The 20,726-nt window shown below is 38.1% G+C and overlaps 4 protein-coding genes across 4 annotated transcripts; all 4 read right to left on the bottom strand.

Moving 5' to 3' along the window:
• Positions 1-414: 414 nt before the first annotated feature.
• Positions 415-2,710, bottom strand: LOC145901737 (trafficking protein particle complex subunit 5-like). The gene is made up of 4 exons (XM_082989511.1): positions 2,483-2,710; positions 2,153-2,269; positions 1,404-1,610; positions 415-1,032 (listed from the first exon to the last, which is right to left on the bottom strand). The coding sequence occupies exons 1-4, from the start codon at positions 2,630-2,632 to the stop codon at positions 949-951; spliced, it is 558 nt and encodes a 185-aa protein (XP_082845637.1). The 5' UTR covers positions 2,633-2,710; the 3' UTR covers positions 415-948.
• Positions 2,711-3,398: 688 nt separating this feature from the next.
• LOC145889559 (uncharacterized) lies at positions 3,399-11,012 on the bottom strand. Its single transcript, XM_082980541.1, has 15 exons — positions 10,352-11,012; positions 10,205-10,294; positions 10,095-10,153; positions 9,940-10,037; positions 9,545-9,618; positions 9,114-9,266; positions 8,041-8,380; positions 6,870-6,967; positions 6,634-6,828; positions 6,463-6,555; positions 6,149-6,207; positions 5,992-6,089; positions 5,059-5,132; positions 4,695-4,847; positions 3,399-4,450 (listed from the first exon to the last, which is right to left on the bottom strand). Exons 1-15 carry the CDS (start codon positions 10,486-10,488, stop codon positions 4,276-4,278), a joined length of 1,896 nt encoding a protein of 631 aa, XP_082836667.1. The 5' UTR covers positions 10,489-11,012; the 3' UTR covers positions 3,399-4,275.
• An 897-nt stretch (positions 11,013-11,909) lies between these two features.
• LOC145909053 (TLC domain-containing protein 4-like) lies at positions 11,910-15,546 on the bottom strand. The gene is made up of 7 exons (XM_082996377.1): positions 15,306-15,546; positions 14,412-14,501; positions 14,276-14,334; positions 13,830-13,930; positions 13,558-13,631; positions 12,811-12,957; positions 11,910-12,458 (listed from the first exon to the last, which is right to left on the bottom strand). The coding sequence occupies exons 1-7, from the start codon at positions 15,473-15,475 to the stop codon at positions 12,323-12,325; spliced, it is 777 nt and encodes a 258-aa protein (XP_082852503.1). The 5' UTR covers positions 15,476-15,546; the 3' UTR covers positions 11,910-12,322.
• A 1,440-nt stretch (positions 15,547-16,986) lies between these two features.
• On the bottom strand, positions 16,987-20,260 carry LOC145889570 (TLC domain-containing protein 4-A-like). The gene is made up of 7 exons (XM_082980552.1): positions 20,097-20,260; positions 19,410-19,499; positions 18,709-18,770; positions 18,330-18,424; positions 17,932-18,002; positions 17,618-17,770; positions 16,987-17,271 (listed from the first exon to the last, which is right to left on the bottom strand). The coding sequence occupies exons 1-7, from the start codon at positions 20,258-20,260 to the stop codon at positions 17,070-17,072; spliced, it is 837 nt and encodes a 278-aa protein (XP_082836678.1). The 3' UTR covers positions 16,987-17,069.
• Between the last annotated feature and the right edge of the window lie 466 nt (positions 20,261-20,726).

The following is a 20,726-nucleotide window of genomic DNA, read 5'->3' on the forward strand; positions in this document are numbered from 1 at the left end:
TTAATTTTGGTTTCGGATCTTTCCTACTTGTTAAGTAACACCACATGTTTCCTTTGAGGAATTGGTACAACTTAACAGTTAATCACAAGAACCTCGCGTAAATTTAACGTTGGTGTACGCAGACTTATTTTATCAACGCGATTCGTGACAACAAAAAGGTTGGGAATCACTGCACTAGCTAGAAGGAAATACATAGAAGTATCTGATCGACTTGCACTATACAAGGCATTCCACTGATATGCTGATAAACCACTACATACTCGCCTGCTTATCACAAACCCGACAACAACGCAGAATGTCGCTAGCCCCGTGAAAACTTTAGGCTGCTGCGCCTTGAACTGTTCCACGTTTACTAAATCTCATTGCGCTTACGAAATAATGCGACCAAGCCTTAACACTTTTCCGCAGGGACTGATAGCCGAGAAGATAATGCACGTCAATGGCTACAAAAAATCAATGAACTGCAATGGCGCGCAGACATTTAGGCAGCTTGGAATCATCACGTGATTTGCGGGTATCAGTAAAGCCAGCGTCACGAGCATAGTAATTACAGCAAGTATGCATAGTTAAATAGGCTATCAATCGTTTTTTTTTAGTCAGCTTTACATAAAATTAAGCATTGCCGTTCGGATAGCGACAAGGATAAGCAACCGTAGCGTAGGCAAACGATAAAACGATCAAATCCCTCTACGTCTATTGGGAACAAAAGCTGACGCACAAAAGAAAGAAAAACGTTGAAACTCGGCGAGGTAAGAATACTTTACCGCCTTGTTTAATTTAATAATCTGACACAGCAAAGACAGGCGCATATTGCATTTACGCTAGTCGGACAACGCCAATGGTTATGACGGTTGCTTAGCAACGTCAGTTCTTCCTTGCTGGAGAAACATCAAGCGCACGACACGATTGAACATATATTATTGGTTGTTTACAGGTGAGCAATACTGATCATGTTAGGGACTTGTCTCTTGTGATGACCGACTCATCAAATTTTATCATTAAGGTTGTTCCCTTGTGCCAGTGAGCTGTGACCTGCAAAAAATCAAGAATGGTGTTTTTTGTTTTGTTTTACAAATTGATCACCCGAGCTGTGATGCTGAGCTCCCATAGCTCAGTTGGTGGGCCTAATCAGCCAAGCGCTGTGAGTTCAAACCTCACCAAGAGTTTATTTTTCAGTTCTTGGTCTGACTTGTCAAAAAAACGTATAATCCACAAGAGTTAGCACCAACACAAAATGTCCATAATAGTTTCCAGTCAATATATTTCTTAATGGTAATTAAAATTTGAAATACTTTCTTTTGGAACATTTAACACATTTAATTATTACATAACTGCAGCCAACAGTTTCAAGACAAAAAATTTTACATACTAAAACAACAATTAATTATAGCATAATAACATACTTTTGCTGGAAAGTTTGACAAGTTTAACACAGCTTCCACTATTCCAGCAATGAAAGATGCACAATTAAGGGAGCCTTTATCCCTTGGCACACATATGAATGTTGATATAACTGGTTCCTTTTCAATAATATAGTAAATTTTGTCATCGTCGCTAGCTTGCTCCAGTTTATCAGCTTCCTTTCCAAAGAGAGCCTTCCACACCTGTACCTGTTAATGGAAAAACAATTAGAAAAAAAAAAAATATAACACAAATCAAATCATGTGTATTTTGCGCGAAAAACCACAACACAGACGAACAATGCACAACAGAAATGAAATGGTCATGGGCACCGACAAAACCACAAAGGATATAAAGTCTGGCACCCATGACACTCTCAGACCTAACGCCTAATATTTTACAATGTACCCCACAAAAAGTTTTTGAATGAATCATTTCTTTTTTATTTTCTTTGTGCACCCACTTTTAATACCTTTCATTCTTTCAGGCTTAATAAAAACGGAAAAATATGGTCAGGTTAGCTTAATTTTACATTATTGCAATACCACAAATGCAAGGATTATGTCTGGTCAGAGGATGTCAATTATAAAAACAAGTATAACCTTAATTGGAATGGAAAATTATTTGCATGTTAATTGTACCTAGCATATTTTTGACCTTTCGGGCTTAAAAAGATATTGGGGTATCTCCCAAGATTATAATTTGTTTAAACAAACAAAAAACAGTTACAATCTGTTTATAACTTACTTACTTTGATAAACATGAGAATGTTGATAAGTTTTGTTTCACGCTTGTTCCCTTTCTCTCTAAAACACAGTAAATCCACAAGTCTTGATCCCACGCTGTAACCAAAGTCTGAGAGTTTGCTCTGAAAGCAATGAAAAGACTGTTGTTATAGACTATACATGTTATATGGCCACACTACAACATAAATTTTTATTTTATTGGAAGCTAGAAATACAAAAGCCAAATTGAAGTGTGAGGGTGTTTCTTTAACACTTTCAACAAAATTATCAAGAAACTTGGCATACGAGCACGTCAAAAATCCCATAAACTTACGCTATTCAAAAGGTTATATCACCTGCAATTCCGAAACAGAGCGTACTCTGTTCTGTGAATATTGAATCATTTCACTAAAGAGCAATGCAAAGACGCTGAGTGAAATTTCCTGCTTTCCCCGACTCATGGGTTTGTCGAGAATTGTGGAACGAAATCTTTTGTTCCCATCCATTTCGCAAAACTGCAGTTAGTAACTCGAAATTTGCAAAATACAAATTGAAAATAAAATAAACCGATAAGTTCATGTGGTTCCGCTGCTCCGGTTTTTGCTGATTACTTATTTTTCCAATCAGCTGAACGTTTTGTAAAATTGTCTTTAGTGTGTTGTCGTATGAACAACAAACGAAGGTATTCTGAAGTGTATATAGGTCACCAAAGGATAATGTTAACCCCACAAAAAAGATTTGTTTACCGTAGCGCTTTATCTAACACATTTTTTTTTAATTGCATTCCCATGAATCCCATCAACCAATTGACAAGCAGCAACAACTGACAATGTGCCATTCGACTGTGATTTTGCTGAAAATTCTACACAGTTTTCTTCAAGTGACATATCCGTGGTTTGGCTGCCAGCGTAGTCATGCGACAACTGATCCAAGTCCGTAACGAAAGCCATCCACATGCGTAAAATTGGTCACACAATTGGGCGCAAGTGTTGTGGCGCAAACCTATGATTACATGAACAACGAGCTTTTCAAAAATTACGCAAAATTTTCAGAAAGGATCATTCAATGAGCTTCAATGTTACTTTAATGTCCGAAGTTATTTAAATAATTCATAAATCTAATGGGATGACAACGAGTTTTTCGGTATGTTGCATCATCTTTTCAAAAACACTTATCCAAAATTATTAATATGCACTCTTTCACAAGTCGAGCACACTTAAATATGTTGTTCGTTTCATGTAATTATGAACTATTAACACAGCATGTGTGATTGGATAACATCCAGTATAAATAGCAGCAAAAAAAATTAAATATGACATGGCAATACGTTCCGATATTGCACCTGTATTGCAAGCAATATGTGTGAAACACCACAAGCCTTTGATATACTGCTTGTGTGTCATGAATGTGATGGCACCAGCGGACGATCAAGCTTGTTTCAAAAAGTGTTACTAGGAAAGTCATGTACCAACAGTATTCGTAATCGTAAACGCACATCAACAGGCTGCACACAGAAATGAAATGGGAATTGGCAAGGGAAAGTTGGAAATAGAAGGGTACGCTCTAGTTGACAGAAAAGGTGATAGCACTAAGAATAACGATTATTATTTCGTTGTTTTACAACTTTTCAAACACGACGTTCGGAACAAACAATTTAAAACTGAGAACACAAAGCAAATAACAAATAGTATTGATGAAAATTTTGCACCTATTCAATTATTAAATGGTTTTCGGCCAATCTGGAATTGTTTGCTTATTGGAAAATGCCAAACACTGTATGTATACTACTACAGGTACAGAACCTACACATGAATGACACAAGCACACAGTAAAAAGTAAAACAGACAAAAAACATAAACATTAGTTGCAATACAAAACTTGCCAAAATCAAAAATGACAAACAATGCCAAAAAGTGATGACTAGATAAGAAAAATGGGTAAGTTGGCATACTGATTCGTACTGCAGTAAAAAGAGCCTTTTACTGAATAGTGAGAGAGGAACTGCTTTCAGCCCAAAAACTGAGTTGGCATATAAAGCAGTTCTTATGTTATAGTCAACAAGAAACAATTACTGTACCAGCTGAAGAACACAGGCTGGTTTTATTGAAGTGAACAGTGGTGGTGGTGATAATGATATATGAACAAACTGTTATTCACTTTTACACATATTTCCATTGCTGACAATCCTTGATGATGGTTCAGTCTTCGGTACTTCATAGAAGTGTTTTAGGGCTCCGGACAGGATTTTGCGGAACCAAAGTACATTCATGACATCCAAGATCATGCACACTGATATCCAGGATATGTGTGCTGAATAAGGAACTCTGCAGGATATTTTAAAAATATTGAAATATAAAACATTTCAAGAAATTCAAAAATAATACAAAGGAAATTTTAAGGTATATTGTCATAAAATTTAAAAAAATGCTTGTTGGGAACAGTTATTTGTTTGGTTGCAACTTGTTTCTCGCACATGATTTAATAACTAACTGTAGACTTTCGTGTTAACACTGGTGTGTTACGTTACTGTTGCAGCTTGAACTAAAACTATTGATAAACAAAACTTGCCTCCTGTAGGAATCGTAGCTTTGTACCCTAACCACCATGTAGTAAAAGAAGGGGATTGGTAACACACGAACAATAAAAAATGTAAGGGCCAGAAGTAGGCCATTGTAGTAGTAGGACTTGGAGCTCTTTCCATCCATAATAGACAAAGACCACCTTTACAAACAGAGTTTGGATTAGAACAATCTTAATGACCATATTTGAATAATAAAAAAAAAAGTGTTTGGTGCATCGGACAAAAATGGCCACTGTTTTGAACAAATGCAAAAATGCTTCATAATATTGTCCAAAGTTACTACAAAAAACAAGCGAGGCTGACACAATCACAAAAGTACTTGCAGCATCAAGCAGGCTGGCTGTCACTCACCTTAAATTGACAAACGGTGTTGACATCTCAGCCAACAGGCGGAAATTGGCGACAGGAACCAAAATGCTTGCTGTCTGCAATTAAACATTCATCATGTAGCAGAGGTATCATAAGTTACTAGTGCTAGAGAAGTTTGCTTTTACATATAACAAGATTTAAAAGCACATATCATGCGATTTCTAAACTTGTTGTGAGTCAATAAACCAACAGACCAAAGTAATAAAAAGTGGATCCCCAAAGACCAAAACCAATAATTGAATAGCAAATAATGTATCATGCATTGACCTAACTTGCCTACTGGCTGCTAGTGAGCAGACCAACCAATACTAGAATAATTGTTGCACCACTCACGTGTTGCACTACAGTAAATCATGTTTTTTATGACAACACATTAGAAAAGCAGGACATTTAGCAACTGCTATTTATTTTAAATTTTTCAGGAATTACCACAATAATGTAGGATATATTGTAACAAAATGAACTCCATAGATGTTCTGCCAATTAGCAGCAAAGGTTTAATGCAAAAGCCACAGTAACTCCTAGGGGTTCAAGATTCAGTTATATACAAATGGTAAAAACGGCCTGCAAATTTCAATCTTGGCACAATGTTTGATAAATATGAAAAAAAGTTTTGCATTGGAAAAACCTTTGAGGTCTGAAGTAATATTCACGGTTCGTAACTAAATCAACAAGCTGTTAAACTGAGCATTGTACATAGGTCTAATGTACAAAGTTCGTCTCATATTAATCTTTGGACCTCAGACTTGATAAACAAATCCAAGCAAACAAATTTACCTGTGGCACAATTAAGCGCTACGAAATTCCCTAAAGCATTTAACTTTATTTGCATTCCGATTGCACACTTTGCAGCCTAATTTACATTAAAATTTTTGAACTCCATAAAACATTTATGATTATGAAAAAAAAACTTACCAAGGCATAAATGTATGCATACGCTGACACACAGTGATGGATAATAAAACCAACAGAACCACCAACAGAACTGTAGTGTTCATATATCACATACAAGTCTATGGAGCAAATAGATCGGAGATATTAGCAAGCACAGTTCACAATAAAACTAAGTTACCTGATAATAAATATCCAACACATATGGCAAGGCTCCGTTCTGATAACAGACTTCTGCCCCTAAAAACAACATATGTTTTGACTTTAATAGTTAATAGAATACGCTCAAACACCTGGTGACAAATCAATAATTTATCTGAAAAAACTACACAAACTGTATTAAACCATTCCAATGCATACCTGTTGGTTTAAAGCTTTTAGATAACAGGTTAAGTTATGTTTGTTTTCATTTTACCTCATTAGCATCAAGTACACTAATGACATGAGCGTTATTGTGAAACAATTTCATAATTTTTTTTTAGTTTTTAAACTTACCAAATTATGTCTTTCTTTAAGTTGTCATTGTCAAATAAAAAAACGTAAGTAGTAAGCAAGGACACAATAACTGCATGAAGGGTTGACGTGTTTCTGCAAAAAGAAACAAGTGTGTACATGTCTGATAACTTTCACACGTGTTTGCACAACAAACCATGAACAGGATTTTACCTGCAATGCCACTCCAACTTCTCATCGTTACTCAGCCGGTTAAACTTCGGTATTCGCCATGAAAGCGCGGGACTTAGGTGCTTATAGAAGTACAAGAAGAATACAAAGCTAGCCAGGCCACACTGTAGATTGCTCATCATCGACACGTGTGCATCTAAATTAAAAACCGTCGTGTTCGCACACAGCTCAGGCTTGCTTCAGAATATCCTGAAAGCTAAACTTGCGAAACCACAAACCAGTTCTGCAACACTGCACAGTTCGAAATCAGCTGATCGTTTGCCCAAATGCAACAACACGCTGCTTGCTCAGCTCGGGATTGGATTGGCCTTTTTCTCTTCATAAATTAAACAGGGCGCAATCGATTTGCTTGTGGTTTCGCCTGGATATCAGGCTGCCACAAAGCGGACATGTGAAATGGCTTCAAGCGTAATGAAATGCTTACGACTTTATAAAATCCAGCGAAATACGGAAAATAATGATGTCATATGCCGACCTTAAAGTTTGATAGGCTGTTTGCCAGTATTTGTATTCAACCAACTTCGTTGGATAGTTATACCACATACACTGCACACGGTTGAAATGCGCAAACTTTAGTGATCTGGTTTCAACTTATATCTAAAGCATTGTTTTTGGCATATTGCTGTGTTGCCGTATGCGAATGTCCTCTCGCCGACTCTTCAATGGAAACGTTTTTTGACGTTTATCACACGGACCAAGTTTTTATCACTTCTAACATAAACAAATTGACGAGCGTATTCTCCTTACAATCTCCAATTAACTTATAGGCGTACAGTTTTTTTTCAGTTTTCATGTATTTTAAGCAACGAAATTTGAAACTCTGTAAGGTTTTTTAAAACGGTACAAGTAAACGATAAAACATAACAGCAGACTTTTTTGAAAGGCATACAGGAAACATTTTTGTTGTTGAGAGGATGGAATTAAAATAACATATCAAGGAACAAAACACAAAATCAACCACATGCGATTCAAAATTGCTATTGCCGCCCGGGAGCTGTCAATTCGGCGTGCAGTAATTATACCGTTCACAAGCTTCTAAAGCACCTATCGTTATATTCATTGATTTGCGGTGAAGGTTTAAATTTTACAGGCGTGAAGGTCAAGTCAATAAAAAGCTTTCGGCATTTGGCTTCAATTAATTTTCTGAATTTGACATTTTTTGTCAAAAGGAATATAAAAACAAATATGGTTTTGTTAACTGCAGTGCTGAAATAATGGCGCAATTGTGCATATGTGGATTATATTGCGTTGAAGGCAATGAGGTATTTGCAGCAAAAAGTGCTATTAATTTCTCAGCTAGGATGAAAAACCTAAAATTCCAAATATTGAACCAAGCAAACTTAAGCACAGAAAAGTTCGACGAAAGCACATTTAATCAATTTTATGTACACAAACATCACCAGCTCTCTTTGGTTCGTAAGAATTTGAAAACATCATTTGTACAAGGCCGTTTACCGGTGCTTTGAGGCTAAAGCTTTTAGACTTGCGCCTGTCAGATGGGATACAATCGTTGTTCTCTTTGGAATTACTAGTTTCTGCTAACGAGCAAATTTTGTTGTGTTCCGTAGTGAGGAGACGCCCGTTTGAGATCGGTTTCTCCTTTGGGGCTTGTTGCTCGCTGCCAAGATGTTTCTTAATGCCCGACAACATTCTCTTGAACCAAATCACGTTCATGACGTCAAGAATGGTGCAAGTCCCCAACCACAGAAAGTGACAAGGCCATGATACTCTACAAAGATAAAGCTTTTTTGAGGAATTTTCGTATTTTACCATAGTTTATCCTGCCATTAGTCTTACATGATTAATCGCAATCACAATCGTCAGTTAAATCGCGATTTGTCAAAGACAGCCAGTATTTTATGTAAACATAAACATTTTCTTCTATTTTTTTCTGTAAACCTAAGTTTAAATGACTTATAAAAAAAGGTTAAAGCGGTTTATTCTTAATCATAAAACTCTACAGACAGAATCATTTTTGGGCATTACATCATACGATTCTGTATAACACCCGTGTCGCAGATCCTTGTGTTTGAGCACGTAGGTCCAATTATGCAGGAAGTTAACTTAAAAAAACCGTTTTGCTGATGAAAAAGTCAAATGGCGAATAACTGGGCAATCGCATATGCCAACAGATTGTCGAAAATCTGATTATTACCGTAACCCTGTGCAAATCACCGCGCCATGGTCGTCGTTAAACTATATTGCGAAACCTTTTTATTGTTCTCCCGAGACAGTTCGCTGTTGTGGGATCGAAAGCACGGAACAGTTTCGCAGAAAGCTCATTTTTCGAAACGCTTGCGTGCCATGCAACCGCGTACACATTTAATTATCACTTCCTCTATCATATGCAGCCCACTACGTGTCACAACAACAGGCATTTGCCTAGCATTTTTGTTGATTATTATTGGTACTGTAATGTGTTTTGTAGTAAGATATTACATTTACACCATGTAGTGACATACCTTTCGTATTCTTCCAAATGCACAATAGAATATGCCCAGTAATAAAAGTAAGGAATTGGTAAAACTCTTGCAAGAAAGAAGGTCAAGGTCATGACCAGACCATTATAGAAATAAAGGTTGGTCTGTTTGTATCCGGTAACAGACATGCACCACCTGAACACATATCAGTAAATGCAAAATCCAAATCACAAATTGTTCTAAACTAGTTGCCAGATTTTTCAATTGGCAACTTGTATTTAATCTATTTAATGTTGGTGTGTTCAGTTGTGACTAAAATAGTACAGATAGTATATGCATATGGTTTGTGACAAACACTGAGCTATGACATATAATTTCCTGTTTCATGAGTTACAAAGCATGTAGATGCAAGAGGATTACATCTAACTAATGACTAACATTTGTTTGCATTACCACCAAGAAACAATAATTACCTGATGTTGACAAATGTGGTTGACATCTCCGCAAGTAAACGAAATATGGCCACAGAATACAGCAAGCCAATCCACTAAAAAAATATTGGTCAAAAATTTTAACATGTGTGCCATTATTATTAGTTTATATGAAACTATTCCAGCCAGATCTGTGAGGTCAACACATACAAGGCAGTCTCTGGCATCCTGTATGTGTGTGACTATCACCTGTTTAGCATCTACATATTCTTATGGTATCTTGAAAGGGTTCACTGCACCATATTACTACATACTGAAGTGGGATTACGAAGTTTACAAATGTTACACAATATAGAAGTAAAAACAAAACCAGGGTGTATAGGATTGCAACAATTAATATTAACTACTGTATTCTTGCAACTAAATATGTCACTTACCATAGAAAACACATAGGCAAGAATAGATGATGCGTGATGAAGAATATACAATGGAGTATCACCAACACCATCATAGTCTGCCATAATCAGACATAAATCTGTATCACAAACATATTATCAGTTTATACTGAATTTAACCAGTTAACGATGCTTGCCTGCTAATAAGTATCCGGTAGAAAATGCAATGGTAATTTCAGATAATGTTGATACACCCCTGTTTAAAAAAATGTTTTACAAACTAAAAGCAAGTAAGTTCACTTATTACCAAACAGGATTTTCCTGGAGAGTTTCATCAAATAAAAGTATGTACAACACCAAAACTGTCACAGTGGCCGAGTGAAGGCTAGATGCTATCCTGAATACAGGGATAGACGTTAAAAATAGTAAGAACGAAATTACTTAGTTTACTTACCGATTATGCCATTCCGATTTCTGCTTTTTAGTGAATCCATGAAACTGCGTAAGCGACTTCGAGAAATGGGGGATCAAAACTTTGTTCAAGAACACGAAAAACAAACAGCTAACGAAGGCGTACAGTACACCAAGCATGTTGGTGGCTCTTATCTTTAGCTATATGCTCTTTAACGTTACTGACCAGACACAAAGTTAAAATGCGCCGATACAGAAACTAAGCGGCATTGTATATACAGTCTTTCTCATCATCACGTCACCCTCTCATGCTCCTCCTATGAAATATACGTGGGCTAACGACTAAATAGTTTGTAGACCATTCCTGGAACGCCCCGCCCATTTTACGCCTTTTTATAATGTAACCACGTACGCCTTTAAGTCACGCTGCGGTTGTAAAAGAGTCTGCAATTCGAATTATTGCAGTGTAGTAGACATTGAACATTTCTATTTTTCCCTTCAGAACAATCGTTTTATTGTGCCTAACAAATATGATTGTTTTGCTTCTCTGCCGTCTTTGTTTAAACATCTTGTCACCTATTGTTCGAGTCGACTCTACTTACACTGGATTGTACTTGATGCAAAACCACTGGTCCCAAAACTTCATTACAAGTGACGACAGAAAATCAGTTAACGTGTTGAAAACCTCGGACTAACAGCCATGTTATTTGTTTCCAGACCGACCTACTGCACAGACAAAGACATGTTTTCTCGTTGTGCCTTGACTCTGGCGCGGGTCCAAAGTCCACAAGCAGTAGCTTTCCAAGTCAACAAAGTTCACAGGCAGTGGTTTTCCAACTCAACAAAACACGCCAAGCGTAGTTCGCTTAGTCGGACAGGCAAATATATCAAAGACTGCCAGCTAACACGTACCGAGTATGACGCATTAAATTGCAGCGGCAATCACCTTGCCATGTTTCAGGAAAGTTGCTGTAAATTGCGTCAGATGGGAAAGTACTCGAAGCAATTATTTTCGATGTAAAGTCAACCATTAGTGCAGTAGACCTATTTTCATAACCACCGGTCCGCGTTAATATTATGGTCCTCACAAAGCAAAAAAGCAGGAATTCTTTGGATATGAAATGCATAAATATTTTTGTTGTATCCTCAACAAATATATATACTTTTATTAGTTTGTTTATAGTTTGTTTATAAATTTTATAAATTAGCGGGCCGGAAAATTTGTTTGGATATTTTATCAACTGCAAAGATGTCGAGAACCATTGCAATAAACCCATTTGATTTACATATTTAGTCAATGAGTTTGTTGTGGCACAACAATACGTTTTTTATGGTATTTTATGGAGGAAATCGTTGCATGCAGCATGTGCAGTTTGATAACGTTTGTGGTTTTATCGGTGGCCACACCATTCCATTTCATTTCTGTATTGTTATCTGCGTAGTTTATGCTCAAAATACACTTAAATTTATTTGTGTTTTCAGCAGTGATTTTCTATACTCCTTTTCGTTTGTATTCAGAATATTTGTTGTCTCATGGTATGGAGAAGGGTGTGACAACCCCAACATGTAATAACTGTCCATCATATAGTAACAATCATGAATAAAGAAATATCTGTATTTTCTGTCGAAGTACTATGTTTATCACACAATCAAAGCAAAAGCAACATTAAGCCGATTTGGGGAATTCGGGCCAATAAATAAAACAAGCATTGCACATTGAAAGATATCATCATAAGTATATAAAACCAATAAAGGCAAGTTAAATGACTGAAAACAAACAGTTGAAAATCATCTGGAAGCTATTGCCGCAGGTAAGAGTTTTTTCATAACTGGTCATGTAAGCAAAACTCTTTTACCGTATAGATAAGAACGAACTTAATTAGGGAATGCAAGCACACAGAAAGGTCTCGAGACAGTAAAACGTAGACGATACATACGCAAAAAGCGCCACACGCGAGAAACTATTTGGTTGCCGTAAATTGAAAGCTGAAATTTTCTTCCCGGTGTACCGGGATCAACTTTGTTTTCCTTCTTTTCTTGAAAGTTTTCCAACGTACTTCAACAGGCCTCGCATAATTTTGAAAAACCAAAAAGTGTTTAATACGTCCAAGATCACTCCAGCCAAAGGAAAAAGGGCCACGTAACCCATGCTGCAAACAAAAAGCACGTTGTTCATGGGTGCACAAAGTGCAGTGTAGAGCGTGTAATAAGGGCGATAAGAGCAATATCGTTTGCTAACCTTGTTTGCACTCACACATTCACTACGTTTAAGTGTGGCTGGATATTAAGAATTATGGCTCAGGTTTACCAAATAACGGCATAGAAATATTTAACTTGAATCACCGCGAAATATTTTATACATACAATTACTTGGCAATGTTATTTTTTGCATTACATGTGTTCACAAAGATTTGGCACAAGCTTGCCAGTAGCCTACCAAACAAATTCATGTTGATATACCTACAGCAGGTAGAACAATGCCTTCAATCATAACAAGCTTACTTTATATATCTTCCACTGTGTTGATAGAAAGCAATGTAAATGTAAGGCATGGGCAAAATCCGCACCAGGAAGAATGTAAACGTCATCAACATTCCGTTTACGACGTATGTCCGAGTGTTTTTCATGTCATAAACTTCTAAAAGCCACCTGTAAATATGACAATTTGGAGGTTATTTACGATTTCATTATGACAAGCTTATATGGTTTTTGATAGAGGTGCCCAACCAAATGACTTATTCTATTATGAGGGTTGGTGAGAAATACTGCAAAATTCTGGAAGTTGGAAATGTAAACCAGTGGTTTCCCCTTGGGGGCGTTTGCAATCGTACGGGGGGCGCTGGAGACGAAATGGGCGATTGGGGCGCGCTAGGAAATAAATGACCGATTGGTGGGCGCTTGGTGATAGGGCAAATTTTCTCTTATAGCGTAGGTCAGTGTTTCCCAACCGTTGGTACGTTTTACCACTAGTTGTACGCGACCGCATTCCAGGACCACCTCTCCGTAGTTTGCGGGTATAGTTCGAATTTAAAAAATCGTAACTAATTTCCAAATTTTCGATAGTTCATACTCAATGCTACTTTGTAACACTCAGTTAGGTGGTACACGACGAAATTGTTTTACCTCAAAGTGGTACGCAACCACAAAAAGGTTGGGAATCATTGGGCCAAATGATTCAGTCCAATCTTTGCATAATTTGGAAAATAAAGTGTTTTCGGTGATAAGTATATGGGAAAACAGGAAACTGACCTTGTGTTGACAAATACCGACGATAGCTCAGCTGTTAGTCGGAAAGTAGTGAGAGGCAAAAAGGCTTCGTGTGTCTAAAACCAAAACATTTTAGTGTGACCTGGTATTATGTTTCTTTCAATATCCGTGAACAGGACGTTCCTTATAGTAAAATAGGTACTTGTTATATTTAAAGTTTCGATGGAAATCAAGGTATTTCCTGGCTATGGCCACCTGGACAGCATCCGACACGTTCGCACATGAGTTAAATTGGAGCAAAACGATGGTCCTACCGTGCACAAGATCATCACAGCCGCCGTGACCAAGTGGTGTGCGAGAATCGACCCGGTTGGCTCAAGTGTGTTTTTTGCATTTTCAATCATTAAAAGCGTGCCTAAGACGAAACACATCAGTCAGTTATAATAACAACTTATATGAAGTTGAGCAATTTCATTTGGAATGACGTTGAGACAAAAGTAAACGCATTGATGCATAATAGATGCATTTGATTTTGGCGTTACGTCTATGAAAAGTATGTTCATTCGGTCAGCATCGAAGCCCTTGGATAGTGCAAACTACCATGACCCAAAACAGTGAAGAGATAAAAGCAATGGCGAACAAACGACAAAAGTTTGAGTTGTTTTTTCACAAACAAATAAATAGTTACTTGACCTACCTGTGAATATTTACTGTTCATACGTTATTTGGCTGTTAGTGTTTACCAAAACTACATACGTACCGGCACTTAAATAGCCAACAGTGAAAAGTAGAACTGACTTCGAGCCTCTCAGCTGCCCCCTGCCGGCACAAAATAAAGTAAAATATTCTCAATTGTATGGTTATACGATCGACACGCTTGATTGCACGAAACTTACCAAAGCGGATCTTGCCACGATTCTTGGTCCAGCGCTATTACTAGTATCGCAAGAAAGGTTGCTATCAATGCGTGGAGATTGGCACCAACCCTAAAAATGCGGTTGAATGTATAAAATATGTCGAATACGGCCCGTTGTTTTGCGCTTTTACGCACTGATTTAAACGTACAAATGAATGCACTACAAATTTGGCTTGTTGTTGATTATCATTTCAAATAATGGTTCAAACTTGGAACTTTTAAAGCTTTCTTGCCAAAGATTACAAAAGATACGAAACAACAAATGAACAGGTTGGTCACAATGCTATGCGAGTCGTCACGGATGACTGGACTTGCAGTCATGCTTATCGCTTCGCCACTGAGCACAGTTCCAAACACCTCGATTGCGTAAACAGCGACAAGCGCCCAACACAGGAAATGTGTCCAGCGTGCTATCAGTCAAATGGATCACCAGTTTTGTTAATTTTACAGCAGCCCAAAACTTTGTGAAAGTTGCATCTCCTTTTACAGCCACTTATTTGTTCTCAATTAAAAACAACTGCTTGGGGTCAACATGTTTTGCAGCAAATCAATATTTGCTTGCTGATTAGCTAATCTTTCCATTATGCGCAGTAAGTGCGAAGCTTGATTTGAAAACGGGTTCAAGCACCCCTTACCACTTCCCGGTTTTCGACACTTCGTTCTGAAACACTTTGATGGTGGAGTTACTGGAAAGGGTTCGCTTTATGACGTAACATTGACGAAACCTCATACATCGTACAGTTGTTATTTTATTGTTTCTGCTCGGTTCACTCTGCACTACGTTGTTTACAAGCAAAATGCGCTAATGTCACATATTCAGCAGTTCCTGTTTCGAAAACGTTTAACCATTGACTGACCATGAACGCTTGCTTACCTTTCATCCCAGCCATCGCGAATCGCAATGCTTGCGTTCCTGTAGCATTCGAAGTGGTTGAAGAAAGCGCGACTGAGCCATAGCACAATGTACCGAAAGAACACGAAACTTGCAAAACAAATTATCAGCTCTGTGCCTGAAGGCAAGACCACTGAACGCGTTTCTACCATTTCACTGACAGGTAAACACAAACAACAATACAATCCAGGCAACCAAACTCTGTTACTTCACTGCATGGCTGGCTGTTATAAACTAATACGATGTGCTGGCAAGAATAAGCTGACGTGCCAGCGCCACTATACGTAGTTGCCTTTTTTTCACGCTCGATGGCCGACAAGGCTGACAAACAGGATGCCGCATATTTTAACTCAGAGCTGGATTAAACAGCGATTACTTGCCTATGGCGAAGTAAGCTTTTGACAATAGCTGCTTCCTTTAAACGCAACTTCGCTTAAAACACCCGCAACAACCCATTGTCCATATGGTAAGGTGCTTACCGCCTGGTTGTCGACTTCGTAGTCGTTTAGAACTATTAGCTGGAAGGCATGCAAGGCGGAAAATTACGTCACTGCGCGCTTCTGTCCAACTAATTATTGGTTGTATGGACAACCTAATATTTTCCTTTTCTTTGATCAGCTTTCTATTGTGCAGTTGGCGCCACGCAAGATTTGACATGTACTTTATTGTTATGTCATTTGATAAACGACGACATCCCCTGAGCCAGTTGTAATCTGCGAACAACTTTGCATGTAGGTAAACATATTACAAATTGTAATGAATGAAATGAAATTTGCAGAAACTGAGAAAACGTTTGACACAAAAATTTATTTTGGGATAAAAAAAACTATAAGTTCACATAAATTAGAGTTGCCTAAAAACACTGTTTCGTTCATACTGCAGTTTTATGTAACTATATAATGCACGTCTGCTTTGCTGTTGCAACTTTTTTATAGTAAATAGGTTTATGCATAAACTGCAGAGCAAACGCTCTTGTCCACTTTATACTCGCATGGACCATTGATATGTTGTTGTGTTAAAAAATGCTTTTAGGGGGAAATATAACTGCAGTAGATGTTTTAAGTGGAATTCGTTTTTCGTTCTAAGGCACTTTCATGGATATCCAAGGAGTTACGGACAGTATAGGATCGAAAAAGTTTCAGTGGAGTTTAAGTACCAAGGCGGAGTGGTATAAGACACACAGGGTTGTTTGCTCTTGTTCTACTCAGGTATGAAAAGTGGTATTTATTGAGCCAACAGCAGGTTAGTTTCACTTTTCGAGGTGTACGTCGATCGTCATAACCGACGTTCGTTACAAGGAAGATACTACTACACCGTGTCACAAAGTTTTCGCCAAACTTGATCCACATATATGCCTATGTAATATGTGCGACTATTTACGCTATAATTTTGTGAAGTATTTTAATTCAAATGTATAAACAAAAATAATAGGTGGTTGTCCCGTTTACACCCAAGGCCGGGTCCACACTTACGCTTTGCGCCGGCAGATTCTTTGTTTGTTTCATTGTCCCGAGCGTACGCCTGCACACCGGCTTATAGTGAAACAAACAAAGAATCCGCCGGCGCAAAGCGTGAGTATGGACCCGGCCTAACCTATGAAATTCGCACAGATTTCTATGTTATAGACTTATATGTGGATCAAGTTTGGCGAAAACGTGGGACCCGGTGGAATGGTATTTTTCTCGATACAATCGAATGACGAGTGCACAAAATAAAAACAAACTTAAAAAGCTTTATTTGCTGCGCCTACACACAAGCTCCCTTGGATTCAACCAGCATAATTCGTTCGCTTCCATTGCAAACCGTCCCATACTCGCCGCCTTTGGACTCCGTAGCCCTGGAGAACATTTTTCGGATAATTGTCATTATCTTCGAAAACCACCAAAGATTCAGAAAGTCAGTAACGAGAAGTGGGATGATTAAGGACATCTTTGCACCCAATGACAAACTAAAACGACATAATTGTCTGGTTAGACCGGAGTTTCCAAAGTTGGGTTTCGCGGAACCCGGAGGGGTACTAAAATTTGTGATAGATACCGAGAGCCATTTTGTTTTCGGCCCAACTTGCTGAATATGTTCGTTGAGGTTTTTGGACAACAATATGGTTCAGGCGCATGATAACAAAGCCACAAAAAAGATAACATAAGTGAAAAACTATTTCTGTTTACTCAATCTTCTGGTGTTTTAGGGGTGCCTAATCAACTTAAATAAACTTGCCAGGATCCACGGACACCGACTGATGCTACATAATCGATTACTAAATAACACGAAACACGCTGACGTTTTAGTTTTACCTTGTGTAGCTTGGGGTCTTTGAGGTAGAATATAAAATCCAGTAACCAATTGGAATTATCAGAATGCGGACAATAAAATAACAAATTGTTGTTACCGCTCCATTGACTTGGTACATGCGTGTTTTACTCATGTTAAAAGCTTTCATTGAAATTCTGTAACGAGACAAAGTTGTATGTTTTATGTCAAAGGGTTTATGCCACTTTTATTCTGTTTTTGTATCTACTTTAAAGTATATTTTTACAAAAAAATAAACCGCTAATTGTGCGTACGCGCGATTGCATTAAAAATATAAAGCCATTTTATTTGAACTTACTGCACCATGAGAAACGGCGACGAGAGTTCCGTAAGAAGCCGAAAGGGCGTGAAAAACCACGAGTTGTAATACTAAAGAAAGTAGGCTGTTTTAAGACAGTTGGTATATACACGTATCTGCCAGGGTTAATAACGTAAACGTTATATGTATACTATAACGCGAATGACCAGTGGTAACATAAAACAAATACCGGAACGTTTGAATTTACACGAAAAATCTATGTGTTTTCGTATACCATGGGTCAAATTTCTCAAGTAAGTGAATAAATTTTCCACATTTAGTAAATTTTCTACATTTAAGTTTCTTGGAAGTACTTGGGACACACCAGTCGTTAAATTCTTTATTTTACAGTTCCGGTTTATTTTTAACACTGCGAATGACGACTTGCACATACTTACAAAGTTCGCAAAACCGACCGCAAGGACCACAGTCACGTGATGTATAAGCATGCCATCCGAGTGGTTTTCCCAGTGACGGATAAAAAAATACGTGTCTGTGAACAACAAAACGCTTCTTACTCTGACTGTAAAAAACAACTGCTGGCAGTCGATGAAGGTTATAGTGTGCTGAAGGTGTTTTAGTTTTATATTTTGAAAAACGTTAAAATACCATATTTTAAAAATGTGCATATATTTCGCCTACAGTGACGTCATCGTAAGTTTTTTTAATGTTATTCACTTGAAAGTATGCATGCGTAGGGCTGCTGTACCTGTCACCAAACGTTGTAAACAGGATTTATGACTAACGCAAAACCACAAGGCGCCACAGGGCTCTTACCGGATACGCAATATCCACAAACGCTGCAAGCACAGAGAACCACAACCGTAGTCGGCGAGGCGCTGCAACAAACAAAAGTGACGTGGTTTAAATGGTTGAGACAGTTTGACTCTAATTCAAATATTCCGGACAAAGGTTACAAACCGGTTCGAGAAAGCGGACCTTTGTACCTCGAGAAACACACTGGGTCACGATCTTGTTATGCCGGGTCACTAAGGTACATTTTAAAGAGCTAATCTACCCCTGTATTTGTTTGGAATGTAAAGGTCGCTCACCCCGAATGCGCAAAGGTGAAATTTTGACTGGCTTACTGGGCCACAGAGAAATTGAAGTAATGCGGTCGGTGGCGAACCGAGCCGTTTGGATGTTGCCTTTTTGAAACAATTTTTACAAATTAAGCATTAAATTTAAATCCAGTTTACATGAAACAAACAAACATGACGAGGTAATTTGAAAAGGATATTTGAAGCAATTTGCCGTTTGCGGTGAAACTAATAAAAACGAAAACACATTAAATAATATGTCGAATTACACTGTTGGAGATACTCAATGAGTATCAAACTGATATAGGACGATTGTAAGAAAAAAACTATATACCGCTATACCCACATCTTTCTTCGTGTCATTAATTGCATTAAAACCATTATCACCAGCAGCTACAGGTTATCACAATCAATGCAGGCTATCTACGACTCTCTCACCTTACAAAATCTTCAACGGTGGTGATACCGCTTGCTAGAGCGAACAAGCTGGCGGCGCAGGCAAACACGGAATATAGAAATGTAGTAACTCTGAAAAGTACAATCGCTTTCAATAAACAAGTAGAAGTTGTGGCGTGACTAAATAAGAAGTCACCCTTTATAGTGCTGACACCCACCATCCAGCAGTATTTTTAGGTTAAATGTATGGTTGATTACAAGAAACTACATTTTTCTCCATATTCTCTGGACAAAAAAAAAGTTGTGGCTAAAATTATCATGCATAAACGTAATGGTTTGTTAGTTCAGCACCTTGAGCATAAAGATAACCCATAGCCTTTGCAGGGTCGGCGCAGGGCTATTTTGCACTCAATTGGCAAGCTTTAACTGTTTCGATTACGTAACTTGATCTTATTTAGGAATGAAATTTGAGGTATTCGCCGTATTTTTTTAATTTTAACTAAATCCCTAATGTTTGTTTTAAGTCCAAGAATACTAATGCAAAGATAAAATGATTTTAACTCAAGTAAAGATGTTGATAAAAGTTATGTTTTGCGCCTTGGGTGACGCGCCGGCCCTGTCCATATGCGCTCTTCATCGGCAAATTTGTATTGACCTCGGACTCCAGTAAAGCTTATCAATATCATCAGCATTTCTAAAAACCTCTCTACACGTTAAACAACAACTCACCTCGCATTGCACCCAACTTGGTTTGCCACGGTAAATTCCCGGAACTTTGGGTAGAATTTCTCATTCACCAAGGGCGCGACCAGCACTGTACACAAACTGCAAACCACAGTTGCCAAGGCTATCTGCAGTGCAAGAAACCACGCTTCGTACGCCCTCTCCGACATGCCGAAGCGACACCTTATCACAAAAGCTGTGCCTTCCGAAACGCACATTTAATTTGGCTTCTTGGTTGCCTGGGGCAGAGTTTACCGACCAATGAGACCACAGGACAAACTTGTAGGTGTATATGAGTATAGGCGACGGGTGTATACGTGACAAAAGCGGTCGGAAACCGCGGGTTTGTTTGCGAGGAACAATCACAGCTGATTGAGCAGCGGTGCAGGAGATTTTTGTAAACATTGCATGTTATTCAGGACGATGTTTTGAAGGTTACGTTTGCTCAGTCAGCATCAAAACGCGTCATTTTAAGAGTCAGAAACAGGTTTATCACTTTTTGAGATACGGGTCATACGCCGGTTCTGATTTTCATTGCGGGTCAATGGTCGTTTGTTGAAAATATTTGTTATGCTGTTTTGATATGCCGGTATCAGACTTTGGATATGTGTTTGTAACTAACACGCCCCCTTTAAG

Source organism: Ascidia mentula, chromosome 1, assembly GCF_947561715.1.
Source record: "Ascidia mentula chromosome 1, kaAscMent1.1, whole genome shotgun sequence".
Taxonomy (NCBI): Eukaryota; Metazoa; Chordata; class Ascidiacea; order Phlebobranchia; family Ascidiidae; genus Ascidia; species Ascidia mentula.